The sequence below is a fragment of the Patagioenas fasciata genome, chromosome 2, assembly GCF_037038585.1.
Source record: "Patagioenas fasciata isolate bPatFas1 chromosome 2, bPatFas1.hap1, whole genome shotgun sequence".
NCBI classification, from domain to species: Eukaryota; Metazoa; Chordata; class Aves; order Columbiformes; family Columbidae; genus Patagioenas; species Patagioenas fasciata.
In genome coordinates, this window is record NC_092521.1 from 32985398 (window position 1) to 33003995 (window position 18598).

At 38.3% G+C, this 18598-nt stretch overlaps 1 protein-coding gene across 5 annotated transcripts in view; it reads right to left on the bottom strand.

Moving 5' to 3' along the window:
- Window positions 1-18598, bottom strand: part of ZFHX4 (zinc finger homeobox 4) — a 156837-nt gene that overhangs the window by 5942 nt on the left and 132297 nt on the right. For all 5 annotated transcript variants that reach the window (XM_071803994.1, XM_071803996.1, XM_065831274.2 and 2 more), the window contains 4 exons: window positions 13583-13716; window positions 13229-13429; window positions 10428-10545; window positions 4200-9596 (listed from right to left, as the gene is read on the bottom strand). In XM_071803994.1, coding sequence (XP_071660095.1) covers window positions 4200-9596; window positions 10428-10545; window positions 13229-13429; window positions 13583-13716 — 5850 coding nt within the window. The remainder of the gene's footprint in view (window positions 1-4199; window positions 9597-10427; window positions 10546-13228; window positions 13430-13582; window positions 13717-18598) is intronic.

Below are 18598 nucleotides of genomic sequence, written 5' to 3' on the forward strand. Positions count from 1 at the left end.
TTGGGCTTGTCACCTACTTAGGATTTTACAATTTCTTTCTATTCTTAACCTCTTCAACACCTACACATCATGCTGTCGTCAGTCTGCTCACACTGGTGATGCCCAGAGCAGCCAAAATCTATTCTGTTTTCCAGATATTCTTTGGAGTTTACTTGAAATGCATAGAATTCAGTTAAATATCCAGACATGCTGCAACAGAATATCCACCTGTTTTATTGGAAGTTAAATGTGGAACTGAGGATTTCCAAAACTAAATGAAGAAAACTTGATGAAACTAATGCCTCATTTCCAGAAATGAGAGATATAGAATAGAAAATCCAGTAATCTTGATGAAACATTCTAATCCTACTAACTCTTTTAAGTGACTATCAAAGAGGAGAGACTTCCCTTTCTCTTGAAGAAATCAGAGGACTAAAAAAATTAAAATGAAACTGCCACCAATGGGCCAAAAGCAAACAGAGAACAGAATTTAGTGCCCTAATAATAAGAAAAGTAATTGCTGCTGAATCAAATTTCTCTCTTGATAAGATTTCTAAAACCACTAAGTACATATTACCCAGTGATGTGTGCATTCTTGGAAAAAGCTGCTGTGAATCTTCAAGGCAGCCCAGGCTTAAGTGATGCGCAAAGAACCTGTGGTAATGATGATGACATTAAAAGGTTCATAGAGCCAGTATTAATAGATGGAAGCAAGATGAAGCACTAGTTTTCTGCAAGCTATCATAGGCAAATACACAAAGCTAAGAAGAAAAGAGAATGTGAATTTTAAGAACAGATGAAAACAGCAGGTGAACTCTTCTGTCTACAGTCACCTAGAAAATATGAAGGGGCTTGAAGAACACAGACAAGCCAGAACTAAAATTCAGTATGAATTAGAATTCCACCATACAACTCCATACTAGGAATTACACTGAGCAAACAGCAGTAATTTCGAGACTTTGCTCAGCAATTGATGCCCACAAGATGGTATAAGTATATTCTTGCTCACAATGGATATAACGCATTATCTAGAGAAGTACATCTCATAGGTGAGAGTATTCTTTGACATATCATCCTAGAATGACACAATAATAATGACATGAAAAACCACTTGTTTTAGAACAAAAGAACTGAATTCAAAGTTAATGGATACCTTCATTCAGAAGTAAAGCAAACTTGTTTTGTCAAATCTAACAATCTTTGCAAATAGAAGTCCAGTTTGAGCACTACATAAAGAAGACAAAATGAGCCGTACTTTGAATATTTCAATCTTTTCTGATTTAGCATTATTTTCAAGAGTCCCATTTCAAAATTTCAGTAAAATCAAATATTGCACTTTAAAAAATAGTATTTTTCAAAATTTAGCTAGGTTTTGTACCTTTTTTGGAAACCCATAAACAATACTGGATGCAAGAACATCAAAATTAAGTCCCTCATAAATTTGTATTAACCAGTGAAAATAATAAGGCTAATTTCTCTGTCTAGCATGAGTAAAGGGAAACACAAAAGAGAATTTTAAATGTGATGTTTACTATTATAGTTTCATTAGTACCCTGTCTTAGCAAACAGTAAACATATTCTTTAAAAGTGAGGATCTTACTAATGTTGACATTGTCCTTTAAATAAACATGTGGGACAGAGTGGTTGTGCTTTGTTGCAGGAAATACAATTACCAGCCCTGTAAGCATCAGTGAAAAGAGGTAAAGATTTAACTATAAGGGATCCCACTGGAACTTCTTCTGAAGTGCATTTTTGGAATTGAGTCCAAAAGAGAAGAAATGACACACTTTTGGTGGAATTAACAAGAAGTAGACTTGAAGTATAGGGTAGTGAGTCATCAGGGAGTTAGCTTCAGAAAATCCTTCATGCAAAGAATGATGCAGAGCAATTGTCATGCTGGCTGAGAATATACACACGGCTAGAACTGTAGCCAAAGAAAAGCTTGCTTGGAACTCTACTTCCAAAAAGATACTTCTTGAACAATTCTCAACATCAAATATTAATGTGAACTATCAGCGAAAGCAGGGTAGAGAAAAAATAGAAATGTTTTAATAGTTGCAGAAAATACCAGTGTTGAACATGCACTGAATAACATCTGAGCAAATTATTATTTTTCTATGAAGAATGATTAAAATAATATATTTTTTCCATTCACTATGACTGCTCCATTATGTATCATTAGGGAATGGAGATTTATGCATGCAAGTATTTGCCAGGCAACTAAACGGGGGATGTAGGAGCTATTTAGCATATGGCAAAAGAGAAAGTTAACAACAAGATTCTACTAGCTAGTTTACACAGTGGGTTTTGTCCACAATGGGCTAATTAACCTTAAGAAGATGCAAGATGAAAAGGGGTAAAAATCCATCTCAATTGGCAGTGCACTGTGTGTGCAACAGTACTAATGATCTAAATTTATCTCAAAGAAAAGATATTTGGTGGAAATTAGAAAATCTGAAAATTAAATTAGTATGGACCAGTTGGCCTGCAATAATATGTTTTGTATTATTAACAGAACGATTTACAGACTCTGAGGCTAAATTGTTAATAGCAAGTTAAACAGTACCACGGAGCATTTCCCAAAAAAACTGAAACTAAACCATCTGTAAAGTTAAACAGTAAGAATGGTCACTGGCACTGTTTTGGCCTGGGTCAACAGCATTCTCCTAAACAACTTCTGATCACAGCTGAGATCCTCTTATAGGTCCAGAACCACTCCCAAGGCTCATTTTGCATGGAGACTTCAGTTTTGAAAGTAGAAGTATGTAATAATACCTTCCCAAGCAAATATAATTTAGTAGTATAGACAAAACCTGAGTTTTCTGGAGGCCATTTTACCTGAAGGTTAACCTAACCAAAGCTATTTAGCAAAGTTATATGGAGAAACAATATCTATAATTTTAATGAACAATGACCAGTCATTTTTGGACCTGGACACTGTATGCCATTAAGAAGGAAATGCAGCAACTTTATATTTCCTTTATATGCACTCTCTGTGCCAATAACTGTTTGACAAAAGCCAGAGGGCACTCAGCCAAAGACTCCATTGTGGAAGGAAAGCCATTCTGATCCAATGAAGAGAAAAACAAGATGCTTTGACCACCACTTAGGGAAACAATAACACGATCATCATCAATCAAAGCAGAGCTGGGTAGCAGAGAACACATTGCTACACTCTTAATATGTCTAACAACACTGGTGGTTAAGCCCCTACCTTACTTGCCAAAGTGAGTTGCTTTCTTAATCAAAGTTTAGAGATCAACAGCAAGTGGAATTACTGGATAAAATGAGGTGAGGGGTCTTAACCAGCTCCCTAACTCCACTGTGCACATATTTGATATGAATCTGCAAAGTTAGAAGATGAATGGGAGAGCTTCAATCTGCAAGGCTGCACTCACAATGAACTCTGACTGCAAAATTGGAGCCTAATACAAGAAAATATATTAGGTTCAGTCTTCGAAAACTAAACAAATCATCCTGCAGAAAACTTGATTGTCTAACTTCAGTGAAACTTATTGCAAGAGGAAATGCTTTTCAATATGACTAAAAAACAGAATCAGGGTCAATCCAGCCAGTAAGCAGTTACGTGTCCAGTTAAATGTGCAAGCCCAAATTAAGTGGTACATGTCTGCAATGACTTTACAAACTAGGGGTAGGAGATACTCAGCAACTCCTAGAATTTGGATCAGAACGAAACTATAATTACAAATCACCTTCAACAGGAGCCTTCTTATCTTAGCAGGCAATTATGCATAATTATAACAGAGGGTCTTGGAGAGCATTTTATTTTAAATATTTATTCTGAATGAAACAACAGGTTGTACTGGTCTAAGGGGTGGCCTGATGGATCAATAATGTGGGAATTACTATTTTGTGCTTCCTCAGATGTTACTTAAATATTTGCATACACAAAATTTGCATACAACATTCTAACCCAAGTTTTGTCTAAAGGAGTATCATTCAAAACAAGCAAACCCATAACATTGGTATTGTTACACTGCTTTTGTTATAGAAGCCTGATATTCTGTCTATCAGATTTCAACTAAAATTATCTTTTTCTTTTTTTCTCAAAATCAGAGATATCATCCAGGCTACAGCAACACACACCAGTCTCACAAGCAAAATATAAATGCATGCTATGCTGTGTTTTAAAAGGGGATGCTGACTATGCAACATGACAAGATTCATAAAATGAGAAAATCATCCCCTTATAGACTTACTGTTTGAACTTTGTGGAAATCCAGGTAAGGAGGATGGACCATTCATTCCAGGCAGAAGAACAGGAGGAAGGCCAGGGAGTCCTGGATAAGCTGCTGGCAAACTGATACCATGAAGAGAACTGCTGTCCATCATGCCTGGCTGTTGTACTGTTAATCCTAGCACGTCAGTAGCCTTCTTTATACGATCCAATTCTTGCTGTGCCATCAGCTGTCTAACCGTTGTAGGAGCTAAATAATCTTTCTCCCGATCTAGCTGACTTCCCACAGTTTCCCTCACTTTTGTAATATGTTGTTTGGAAAAGATATGATCTCTTATGGATAAACGCGCAGAATATTTCACGCCACATAGAGAACATTCTGGCTTTGTCCCATCAGGTCCAGTCTGATTTATCATGAATGGCTTCCCTATGTTAATTTTGAATTTCTTTTCTTTAGCCCGGGCATTCTGAAACCAGACCTGGACCACACGTTTGGGCAGGCCTATCTCATTCCCTAGCATTTCGCACTCCTGCATGGTTGGAGTCCGATAGTCACTAAAGCAAGCCTTGAGAACTTTAAGCTGAAGGTTACTCATTTGTGTTCGGAAACGTTTGTGGCCTGGCCTATCACTGTTTTTGGATTTAAAGGGATTGCTAGTTCCAAATGGGTTAGGTGAACTTGGATCAGCTATGCTTGAAGTTTCACTGCGGTCAGCATTATCATCTGGGTCATCAGTAATGTAGTAACTTTGGTCATGATCACCATCTTTTTCACTGAAATGTATTGAAGGGCTTGTTAGGGAAAAGAGAAACTTATCATCGGTATTCTCATTTGTAGGTGTCGTTGCAGCTTTTGGTAGCGTGTCATTTACAAGTGGTTTGGGTTCTTTGGGAGGCGATGCAGGTTTTGCATCCCCTGAACTGCCAGTCGTGCTTTCCATTTCATTGTTTCCCTCATCACCTGTTGTGGCATCACTAATCGCTGTATTAATTGATGAAGTCTCATCGAAGTCAGTCTTGTTTTGATCATATCCAGAGTCAGCAGGAGGGGCATTCAAATTTTCTATATCCTCACTAGACTCTGCTTTAAAAGAAGAAGGACTTAAGAGGTTCTTCGGTGACATTTCTGCAGTTTTGCTAACAGGGGTTGATACAGTGGAGGCTAACTCATTTTCACTTGATAACTCAGTTTTTGCTAATGGCAGTGATGGGTAATCAAAAAATATGTACTTTTGGGGACTTTCTCCTCCATCTTCAGTTGATATCAAAGGACTTGGAGGCAAACTATAACCAGCCTGTTTTCCTTCATTCCAATGTCGAGAGCGAATGTGACTTTCTAAAGCTGATTTTGCTTTAAACAGAGCCCGACAAAAAGGACACCTTTTATGGGACTGGGCTGGACCAACTGCACGGAACTGTCCCTTTCTTTCTCGGGCTCTTGTGTTCTGAAACCAGACTTGTACAACTCTCTTTTTCAGTCCTACTTCACGTGCAATGTGATCTAGCATCTTTCTGGTGGGGTTGGAATCTAGTAGGTACTTTTCATAGAGTATTTCCAGCTGCTCTGGAGTAATTGTAGTTCTTAAACGCTTATCACGATGTTGATCTTCTCCACTGTTCCCTCCCTCTTTCTCACTACAGTTGTTGTCTTCTTTATCATCTAGTTTTCGTTTCAGGGAACCAGAAACTGTAGCAGGGTGTGCTGCGTGTGATGATCCGGTTTGCGGTGGCATCTGAGCAAGAGAGCTATTAAGTAACTGTCCAGTCATCAAAGGATTATTTGGGTCAAATATCATATAGGGCATATCCACTGGTCTTTCTAAAAACTGAGAGTGAAGAAATTGGTTTTGGGCTGCTAGGAAATGCATGTGCTGGTGCTCTTGCCAAAGTTCTAGAGTTGGAAAGGCAACTGTACACTGATCACATTGGTACTGTAATAACTGAGGAGGTAGACTGTTCTGTAGAGGAGTCATTGAAATTGGTAAAGGACTGGAAGGAACAGGTGTGGTTTGTGATGCAGAAGGAGGTCTCCCTACTATCTGTGATTGTTTTTGTTGTTGTGGTTGAGAAGCTGAGGGCTGAGGGTCAGAAGAGGTCACTGGTGTAGACTGCACTGGTTTGATGCTTTGGGAAGCTGCATCGGTTTGTTTAGAGATGGTTTCATTTTGTTTTGGTTTTTCTGTGGACTCTGGTTTAGGAGAAGCCTTGTCAGGTTCTGGTTTGGGTGATGGATTCAAAGGAGTACTAGAACCAGAGCCAGAGCTTGCTGCTGTGACTGCCAGGCTTTTTGATGAGTCGTTTTGGCCAGAAACTGTGCAGTTCTTATACACTGTTTGATCAGAGGCATCCATAGAATCTTCAGTTTGGCTTTCATCTTGAGCATCGTCATCTTCATCTTTATAACACTGCTTTTTCTGATGTGTAATCAAATCAAAGATCCTGGGAAAAACCACGCTGCACTTTTTGCACTGATACTGCATGTTGCTGGTTCGAATGTAACGCTCATTCGTCAGTTCCCTTTTCTCATTGTCTTTAGTTTCAGCTTGATTTTCATAACTTTTGCGAGCTTTTTGTCGTGCATTTTGGAACCATACGACAATAACTCGAGTAGGTAGGTTAAGTACAGTTGAAAGTTGTTCGATTTCATCATCCTTTGGATAAGCATTTGTGTCAAAGAAGTCTTGCAGGACACGAAGCTGGTAGTCAGTAAACCGAGTCCTAGATGATCTCTTGCTGAAAGATGCATCAGACTTGTAAGGTTCTACAGCTGAGGGTTGAGGATCTATTCTGATATCTTCCAATACTGTTATGGGAGGGTTGCTGAAGTTATAAGGAGAATCTTTATTTCTCTGTCGTTCTTTAAACAGAGTATTACGAAACCAGTGCTTGATAACTTTCTGTGAAAGACCAGATTTCTCAGCCATTTCTTGGATCTGCTCTTCACTTGGAGAATTGTTAATATCAAAATAAGCCCGCAAGATTTTTAACTGGTCATCTGTGATTCTTGTACGCGGACGCTTGAACTGAGAGTGCCGCAGGAAGTTTGGATCTAACCCCAGCTGCTGCTGACAAAGCTGTGTAAGATCTGCAGATAAAGTATCCATTGGTGGCAACTGGAGGGCAAGCTGAGGAGGCAACGCAGGATGCTGCACGGGCTGCATCATAATTGGAGGGAAAAGTGGGAGATCAAGTGAAACTGGAAGCTGGACTTGAGGTGGTGCTGACGGTGGTGGTGGTGGAGGAGGGGGTGGAGGTGGTGGAGGAGGCGGCGGTGGTGGTGTGGGTGGTGGAGCTTGCAAAGGAGTGGGAGTTGTGTTTTGAATTTTTCCAGCCCCAGCTGAAGAAGTTTGAGAAGGAGTTGGAGGAGGAGGCGGTGGTGGTGGTGGAGGAGGCGGTGGTGGAGGTGGTGGTGTTTCTGGAGAAGACGGAGATATTGGATAAAGCTTGTCATATGCCTCTCTGTACTGTCGGGCAAACTTTTCTAACGCCCCATATGGAAAAAACTGTCCATGTACATGTTCTTGATGACTTTTCAAAATAAGAATGTTGGAAAAGAGTTTACTGCAGGTTCCACATTCCAGTTTGTCTGTGTTTTCACCTTCACCAGTCTTGCCTTTTTTCTGCACTTTTTGTCTGTTCTCGTTGTATTGGATAACTAACTCAAACCCAAAGTTCTCCAGCAAAGCTTTGGCTGCATTTCCCCTTGCTCCAGAAGCTATTCTGGGTGGTGGAATGGCCGGTTCTGAGGATTTTGGCTTTTTCATATCTTTGCTTTCTTTTAGTCCTTCATTTTCATTAGTAAATTCTTGCTTTGGCTTCTCTTGTTTCTCAGAAATTTCTTCTGACTCCTTATATGATGGCATATCCTTTATCAGCTGGCAGTCTGTACTTATTAAGGTATTTTGCTCCGCTTTCATCAGCTTGCTACTTTGCTGCTGCTGTTTCTGGGACTGAAGTTGAGGTTGGGTGGATTGATACTGCTGTGCTTGTTGCTGCAGTATCTGTAGCTGGGTTTGGCCAACATGGTGCTGAGTTTGTATCTGCTGCTTCAAATCTTCTAGCAGTGATCCTGTCATACCAGCCATTCCAGGCATACCGAATGTCGCAGAACCAGGCAAACCCAGATCTGGGCTTAAACTGAATTCTGTCCCAGGTATATAGAATGGGAAAAGGAACTGAGGCTGTTGAAATTGCAGCAGTGCTTCTGGTGTCATTGGAAAATGAGGCAAAAAAGCTGGGTTTAGAAACTGGGGTTGAAAGAACGCAGCTTGCTGTTGCAGTTCATGCTGTAGCTGCATTTGAAGTTGTGCTGGTGACTGGGGTGGGTGATGCGTAGGCTGAGCAGAAATTAATTCAGAAGCTTGCTTTTTATTTAATTCTTTGGCATCTAAATGTGTTTCTTTGCTGTTAACTGCTGGTAAGCTCATAGATTCTAGCATTCCTTGGCTGGGGCTATTAACATTCCCTGCTACGCTATTTCCGCTACTTATGTTACCACTTGGTTCTAATTTTGCAGCCCTTGCCTTTGTCTGATGAAGCACAGATCTCATATGGATTTCCAATGTAGAGCTTTGGCTATACGCAACATTGCAAATGCTGCATTTGTAGGGTTTGTTGTCAGTGCTGTTGTTGGTTTCTTGAGGGACAGGACTTGATGCTTCCTGCAAAACCTTTTTGAGTTTATGTAGATGGGACACTGAGTTATAGTGGACCAAGAGAATGTTCTTTTGGGTGAAGGACTCTTTACACACTGTACACTTATATGGGCGAGATGGATCTAGAAATTTTTCCATAGTAAAATTTGGCCCTTTTCGAAAAGGTAAGGTCCGCTTTGGTTCTGAGCCCATATCATCTGGAATAGAGCTACTATCACTTCCTACAGGACTTGCTTTACCTTCCTGGTCCATCTCATAATCTCTTTCTATTTCCTGTTCTAGCGCATGATCATCTTGCGCCATACTTTCACTTTCTGCCCAGAGTTCACCATTGACAGGTAAAGATGCACACAGCTGCTGAAGTTCAGCTTCATTGAGTTCAGGGTGGCCTGCTTCCAAGTGTTTTTTTAAAGCCTGGAATGTACGGAAGCTACGTTGGCAGAGGCTACACATGGTAGCTGCCCGAATAGCGTGATACTGGGAATGTATCTGAAGCTTCTGCATAGTCTTAAAAGCCAAGCTACAATGGTTACAGCGGTACTTATAGACATGGCGGTCAGAAACAGAGAGCTGTTGCTTCTTCTGCTGTTCATTTAGCTGATCCGTCACTGAGTCAGTGGTCTTTATATCTTTACTGCTGCTCTTATTCCAATCTGGCGTTTCAGTAGATTCCTTAGGTGGCTTCTGTTCCTCGGTCTTAATTTCCATTCCAGTTTTTGATTCATCAGTCCCAGGGGTATTTTTCTCATCCACAGGATTTTCACCTAGTTAAAGAAAGTTAAGTGTATTTTACACAAGTAGAAGAGAATAGCACATAGTATTAATATTTGGGTTTGTTTTAAATCAGAAATTAAGAGAGGCATCTGGTACACCACGTGTTGGTCTAGCAAAGCATAGCCACCCATCTTTCCCTCAGAGAATAAAGCAGACAGGACCAACATGAAGTTAAAAAAAAGTAATAAAATCCAAGCATGATGATCAGAATGGCAGTGGCAGTGGGCCTGGGAGTGGCACAGGGCTTCTCTTTGTCATAAGGCAGGGGTTTATTGGTACAATGGGAGCACCAAAAAAGAAAAAGAAATACAACAGTAGGGAAGAGGGAGGGATTTCAAATGCAGTCAACAGGTAGGACAGGTGATTAGAAAGGAGGAAGAAGGTGGTCTGAGGAGAGAGGGAAGAGCATGCTGTGAGAAGCAGCAAAGTAGCTTCACAGCACAGAATACAGTAAGAGTCCAGGATAAGAAATCTGCTACGGAAAGGCAGGCAGGATCATTTGCCTACCGTTATCCACTGATGTTTGTGAAAGTGCCACTGCCTTTTAGGACTGGGTCCTATTTGCTGGTTAAAGAAGGAGGGTCTTACCTTCAAAGCGGCTAGGCCACTACCACAAGCAACATACATGTGGCATATATGTGCATCCTAGTAGCTCTGCATGGTTGCAGTCAGCCAAATCCAGGCCCCTTGTAATTTTTCTCTTTTTGTCTCTGTGGCTATGTGCAAGCCAAAACAGGATTCACTTTACTAAGAAACCAGTGGTTTCTAAATTCGTAAGTTGCCCATGCTTAGTTTTTACGTCTGGGCTTTTTCTTGCATACCTGGATATTTCCCAGATCCCTCAGCTGTAATTGTTGCAGGTGTGTCACGTTCAGATTTCTCTGAAGCAGCTGCTGGCAATAACATACTATTGGGCATCATGACATCCGGTACAGGAACCTTTGAAAACCAAGAACACGCTCTTATTACAGGACAAGTCACACTATTTAATACTATACAGCAATATGAAATTATAATTCTAAAGATTCACCATATCAGGATCAAAGATTGACAATACTAAACCGAGATCTTGGTTCAGTCTTTGACATTGGTCTCAATGTCACCACAAAGGTTTTGACGGCTAAGTCCAGTTGGTTGGATTTATCAGGGGAATTCTCCTTGGACATCCTTCACAGACAGATAAAATGTTGAGATATGGTCACCAGTCAGTTCTTGACTAAGGGCTTTCCCACTTCACTGCACCTGTATTGTGTTTTAAACAAATGCTGGACCTTCCATGATTGTTGAAAGAAAATTATAAGTTTATTTCCATACATAAATAAAAACTTCTTTCCATTTGAAACATGATTTTTCTCTTTCTTGTCTTCAGTTGCTTACGTATCTTATTCAGACTGCTTCCAAATGTGTGTTATGCTTTCAAATTATAGACAGAAGTCTTTGATGGATGTACTATTATAGGTGTCTAACAGTACTCAGTTTAGTAAGGTGACATGAATATTTGCTCAACACTTCTTGTTTTCTTCTTGTTTAGCTCTTTAAAACACACTCATATCTGAAATAAACGGTTGTCTAGGCATTAAGACTAAGACTTAGCAGGACTGGGTTCAAACTCCTGCACTGCCAGATTCTGTCTAAATGACCTTGGTTAAATCAGTTCAGATTGTCCTGCAGCTCCTCATCTCTGACATAAGGATAGTACTTCCTTACTTCTTACAGAAGTAACAAGAATATTCAGAGAAGAGATTTCTGAGTGGTAACGTACTATAATAATGGGAGCTACGTATGTTACTAAGTATGAGTAGAAATACCCTTTGTTCTCTGGTAAGCACAAATTATTTTAAATCTTTATTAGGATACATAAGAATTATAAATATATGTATGTGTGTATTTATACCAATTGCCTATTGGAAAAAAAAATTCAAGACAAATTTTTAAATGCCCTGGGCTTAGTATATTTATAATTTAAACATGGTATTAATATGATCCTCTCAGAGGAATAGTGACTTTGATTTTGTTTGGGAGGGAGGGAGGGAAGGACTTCTAAAAAACAATGGTGTGGGTAAAGATAAATGCTATTTATTTTGTCATCAGAGAGTTCAGATATGGACAGAGTATATTAGTGTTAGCAACTAGGAAAATTTAGATGATGCAGATTATGTTTTTCAACCTCTTTTTCTGTCAAACAACCATTTTTTTCCTCTCAGGAACAGTGCAATAAGTCCACATGACCTGACAGGAGAGATTTCAAAGTTGTGCTCTTATCAGCATAGAGGGAATCATGGAGAACTTGAAAAGAAAGCTAATAATCCTCAGTAGAAAGGTTTTCTTTTTCCATTTTTTCCACATTTTTTCCTAAAAGGGTCTGCTAAAGTTAAATTTCTATGGCATTTTCCTTGTGGTGGGCCAAAATTACATGGTCTGGCAGAGCTAGAGTTAATAGAAACCCAAGGAAAATAAAAGAAGAAAGAAAACTTTAAACTGCTTTTGTGGATCCTCAGTTCTGTATTTGATCATCAGCACTAGGCACAAGGAACCTTAGACCTTCAGTCAAGAGCTCTTTCAATTCTTTTTTATTTTTTTGCCACTCTACTTGGAAATGAGGCAATAGGGCTACAACCACAACCATATAAATGAAGGCGGAGTCTATGAATACAGAAATAAATGCTTAAGGAGGTGGATCGTTGAGATTTCCAAGTGCATTTCCTTCTAAAAAGGCAAAACAACCAGAATCAGGGTGTCTTAGGAGGCCTGTTTTCTAAGTGAATCTCCGATTTAATATTAAATACTTTCTAGACCTGATTGTGTCTTTACTGACATTGTTTTGAATGGTGCCGAGTCATTATTCTTTCATAGAAGTTCATTATTTTAACATGATTTGTACAATTTTTGCAGTGGAGAACAGGGTTTTCCTGGTGAGGCTAGAATGGGATTCATCCTCCAAATCGAATTTGCTGGTTATAACATTCACCCTAATTATGGAGAAGCCAGTTCAACTCCCTGCCTGATCCAGGGTAGGTACTTGAAAGCATATATTCCATGTCCTAAAGAACTGACCTAATCGGACTGCTGCCTATTTTTGTACTTGCTTTTCTGCTTCGTACTTACATTTTATTCATGAAAAAAGAAAGGGTCTTTTATGCAGAGGCAGAAAGCAAGAAACAGGACATTCTGTACAAGATAATTCTGTTCTCCAGTTAGCACCATTAATGATATTTTACAGTGTATTTCATGTATTATAATGCAAGTACAGCCTAGCTATACACAGGAATTCTTCTACGTTTGGGAACTCCATTCTACGGGGAACTCCTGTTATATTACAAACAGGAGTCACAATACCTCTGAGACCTGGATATTATTAGACCCAATTTACAGGTGTGCACTTAGAGACATAGACAGGCTTGATTTTTCCAAGGTTAACATCAATGAGGAACTGTAGGTTTTCAGCATCTTTGAAATCCATTTTCCCAAGGGACATCAGTGACTGGATGAGCTGGCAACAAAACCTAGGAGTCCTGACCCACTTCCCTCCTCAGGCTACCTGAACACTGTAACACAACAAACGCATTGCCCAGGGGCCCGGGTGCATTTCTGCAGCATGTGTATCAGTACTTGGAACACTTACTGTCATGAGCAGTTTCTCCACACAGTCAGGGGACACACTGTGCAAATGGGTCAAATGAAGCTGGAGATGCATTTTGTTGCTGAGGACATCCTGGCAGAGGGGGCAGCAGATAACAGGTTGCATTGAATGCTGTGACAGGACATGCATCTGGATGCGATTTGGGTCCCTACTATTGTAGTTACAATAAGGACATTGATAGAACTGAAAAAAATCAAATTAAGATGCAGGATATTAGTCAGTGTGCTTTTTATAACTTGCTGATATTGCTATTTCAACAGCATATCATCTCTGTTTCATTCTTGAGTTATTTGAAAGAGTTCTAGAATGCAATTAAATTATTACGTTTTCCTTTACCTGCTCATGACAAAATTTATTGTCCTCTGGAGGCTTTGATTTTTTAGTTGCACCATCCTCTTCTTTTGCCAGAAGAAGCTGTTGTGCCCCTACCACAGTGTTCACTTTTGATTCCTTCTCTGGTGTGACTATTCCTGTTTCGAAAACATAATTTTTAAGAACATATTTTAAACTTTCAAATATCCTGGTTTACAAAGAGGCTGCGATTCCAAAGCTCTGTATTGTCTTTGAGGGTCTTTTTTTTGAGTTCTGAGAAAAAATGTAGTTGAATAAAATAACTCTGGTAAGCACAAAGGTGAAAATACACTTTTATCCTTGATGTAGACTCTAAAAATACATTTAAAAATGGACTTTTCTCTGCTGTTTAGATAACCTTAGGTTGCCTTTAAAGATTAATCAATAATGTGCTTTCTTTAGCAGCTCAGTATAAATTTGTGTATTACATTAAAACAAATCAGCTTTTGCTCAAAAATCCTGTTTTCCAAAATAATTAATTTGCTGCTGTTTAATTACCCTCTCTTTTCTAAACTCTCTGAGCAACATGATTATTGTGCTGTTTTGATAACTCCTGCCTGGTTACAATTCTGAAGCTAAATATAGTGAGGCTTTAAAAGAAATACTGTGGAGAATAGGATTTCAGAGCTAAATTAATATTAATTATATACAAAGATCAGTCATTTGGGATTGCCTTAGATGTTTACACTGTGAATTTTTATAGTCTGGCATTTGTGATCAAAACCAGAATATAATTGTTTTCTATAGATAGTTCTACTATTAAGTATTAAATACTATATTTAATATTATGCCTGAACTAGCTGTGTAATGCAACCCAGTCTTGCACACATCAAAGAAAAGAGTGCAATTCTAATTTCCCAGTCCATCAGAAAATTCTTTCCAGCGTCAATTTGCCAGATAATCTCTTCTGCTAGGCTGGATATTACAAGAACATTGGGTAGGCATGTCACATACATCTCACGACAAACACAAAACCTCATTTACCAACCATTCCAATCTCATCATAGTGCGGCATCATCTGACCTTTTTTCTGCTGTTTATTATGAGTATTTCTAATTTTAACTTTCAATTTTCACCATCTTCCAGTCAATTTGCAACTAAATTATTTCCAGGGTGAGGACACTATCACTGGACACTGGGTGCAAATACATCTTGAAATGCAATGAAGCTAAACCATTGATTGCTATCAGACCCAACGTAAATATATAGTCCAGGGGTAATCTGATTGTATGCTGTGCATGAAGATTTATCTTGATTTTTTTCAATCCACATAAGGTTCATATAAATGAACAAATTGCACCTTATTGCACAATAACCTAGGATTAATTTTAAAATAAGGTCATAGATGTTTTGGCAACAAACTAAACATGAACAAAGAAAATACTTGTATTTTTCTGAACACAAAGCCAAGAACTTTTTACGATTATTATTTTCATATAGGCTTTGTGAAATATTTGATATTAAAAGAGTAACATTAAAAAGAAGTAAAATAAGAGAACTGTTTTCGAGGTAAATACCAAATCCTCATGGTGCAGTTATAAAAAATTGAAAACTAAATCATACAGGGACATTTTTTGAAGCGTGTTTTTCAAAAAATAAAATAAAATAAACATATTTTATGACTTATATGTTAACAGTGATTTCCCACACATTGTTTTTCATTTCTAAGTCGCTAATTATTTTTTGGTGTAATTTAGACCAGCAATTAAGTTTATTCCTGCCATATTTCCCTGTTTTTAATGGCCAATTTGTCAACATTGGTTTAATATCCGAACAAGCTGCTTTTTGGAGCCCCACCGAATTTTTATCCTCGCAGGAACTGATCCTGGAGGCCTTATTTAGATGGCTCAGTCAGAGCTGTGCCGACGACCTGAAGGGCTGGCGATGCTTAAAGGCAAAATCTACATGATGCAATCACATAAGACGCCATTTTATTACTCACTTTAGTTTATGATAATACAGTATTCCCTGGCCTATCTGTATTTACTCGGCAATACACCATTATTATTTAAACGTCTTAACCATGAGAACTACAGGAAGTAAAAAAGTGACACACTATATTAACAAAGAAAGGTTGCTTCACGGTTTTTAGAAGGACAGGTTCAAATTATTAACCTCTCTTCGCTTCCAACTGTCAAAAACATCTAACAGTTGACTATTGTTTCTTACCTTTATCACACATCACTTTTAAAATTTCCCTTTTTAAAGATGAATGGGCCAGAATCTCAGCTGGTATAAACAGACACTGTCATACAGGAAGCTGAATGTAAAAACCAAAACCAATTCTGCCTTCTCTTCCCCTGATCATAGTAGATTGTTCTCAACAGGTTGTTACAGAAATTAGCGTGCAAAGTCTGTTCCAAAATCCACTTGTGAAAATGCATTTAACTGTGTTTTGGTAGTGGTATGTAACTGCTACACAAATTTAACTTGGAGAGCATTTTGTGTGCGCCTGGGCACACACAAGGTTAATATTACACATCATCTTCCACCACAGGATGGAATAACTTAATTACTTCAAAGGGCCTGTAATAATCATGAAACACATAGTTCTTGTTTCTATAAAAACAAGGGGGGATGGGGGTGGTTACATTTTCTTTTGTGGTTAATATAATAAAACCGTAGAGTTATAAAACACTGTGCTGGGGTCAATAAATGCATAACAAAGCACAGCTTTTTACTATGTTTACTATGATATTTATATAAACTGTCAAAATTTAGAGGGGCTTTGTTGGTTTTGTTGTTGTTGTTGCTCTGGATTCATTCAACCTCAAGCACTGTAACTTCTTAAACGACTGAAGTTACATCTGGCCCATAGTAAAGTAACTGAGACCGTGACTTAGGGTGAACTTTGCAAAAAAAAAGCGGGTTGATTCTTCCCTCTGGCACAGGGACACCACTTGCCTCTGCACATGGCGAGGACCAAGCCCCCCAAGCCAGAGTATACATGCCAAAACCAAAGGAGATCAGCTCCTTACTCAAGCAAATGGTTCATCTATAACAACTCAGTGCCTCATCTTGCTATATCAACTTTCTGCTTTCTGTGTTGAATTCACCATTTTAAGGAGCTTCCTGTCAGGAGGCTGAAGAAAGTTATAGTCTCATAGGAAGGGTTCCAAAGGAGGAGGGAGAGAGGAGAGAAAATATTATGCTCCCAAGCATGCCGTGTGGCACTGTTTTCACAGCTAGATGTTCCACTGGCATGCAATTCTTACTAGGCAGCTGTAGGAAAACACTAAATCCAGTTGTTATTCATGTTTTAAATATGCAGTTTTTATTCTTGAGACACATTATTTGTTGCTGGTGGGTTTTTTTTTCTGAATTGTGAAACATAACTGTAATTCATTTTATAATATAGAATACACAGCATTGTTTTAGACAGATAAGATGATTTCAATACATTAAGCTCAAAAAATAAGTTTAATTATAAATAAGTGCCATGAAATAGATTAGTCGATGATTGCCTGTCTGTTACAGAATTATTTAACTTATGTAAGATTGCTAGTACAAAAATGACAAAATTCACTGCGATTCAGATGCCATCACCTTTGTAACATTTTCGAACCCACAAAATAAAAATGTTTATGTGACTACCAAGAAACAGAAAGTTAATAAAATACATATAAGAGTGAAAAAAAAAAATCCTGCAAAAGCTATAGTCAAAATACTGTTTTTGTATTTACCAATCTATATATTTGATAAAGATTGCATAACTTAAGACTTCTGACACATCAGATGATGTTTTTCAGCCTCAAAATAATTCTAAAATTATAATTACTGGTACAGTATTCTTTCTAATTAGAGTAGAATGAAAGGATAATTTTCATTGCAATAATGAAGGTTAATTTCCATCTTTCCTCATGTTTACTACCTTATTAAAAAGTGCTCCCCTTAGCCATGGCAGAGACATATTACATTTTCAATGCAAATGTATTAATCTGGATAAATTCCATATTAATTCTTGCACTGCATAGAGCTGTAATTTGGATTATAATTAATCTAAAGTGGCACTAGATTTAAATGACAATATAAATGAGGCATTAGTAGGCTTTTCTATTCTGAATGAATATTCAACAAATATAACTTGCATATTGCCAAGTCTCATTTTGAAAGCTCTACTCCTTGAGATAAGGTAAGCAATACAGCACAACAGCTTACACAAACATACTGTTACTAAATACATGTTAATCCTTTCTCGTCTAATAGATTCTATGCTAAAGAGGGGTCACACCACTTTCCTGTCTAACTTGTTAGTACTGTGATTAATTTATTGGTTTTCCTGAGATTTCTTTGGCAAGACTCGCAACACTCAATTCATGAGAAAGCCCAAATTAACATTCAATTATACATAAGCAGTTATGCAGTCATTAGAAATACTTGTCAGCTGAGTGAAAACTAAGATGATGGTCTGAATGTTACATATGCAGAATTAATTTAGATTAGGAAAATAAAAGTTTCTAAAATATTTAGGATTTTACAGTTCAAACTATTTTCTGCAAAGCACAAAGGCAATCATGTATTTCACCCCTTGTTTTTAAATGAATCTTGCTGCAAAGTTATTTGTGTAATTGCTGGCACAGCAATGAAGAACAATTATGCCCTTTTTTTGTAGTGCACCCAGTAGGCATCTGGATATAGGTTTGTCCTAATTAAACTTGGCCCTTATGAGTGGCTAATCCTGACGGAATTTTGAGAATTCCCCTTCAGTATTTTTTTCTAGATTCCATCTATTTTTTTTTTCCTGAAGCTTTAATACTGTATTCTTTCTTGAACAACTATAAATGGACCTGCTTCAGAAAAAGAGAGGGCTGATAAACTCCATGAAGCTGGTCCCAGTATCCCCTAGGCAGAGTGTGCAGTGGCTGTCACCCCACTCCTGGTGAATGTCCAGCACAGCCGCTGACAAGACGGACCATGAGCTGGTAGCTACATTCGTTTGGGAGTAGGGCTTTACCTTTATGGTCAGTTTTTTCCAAGTCAGAGAGGCAGCCAAGGGGGATA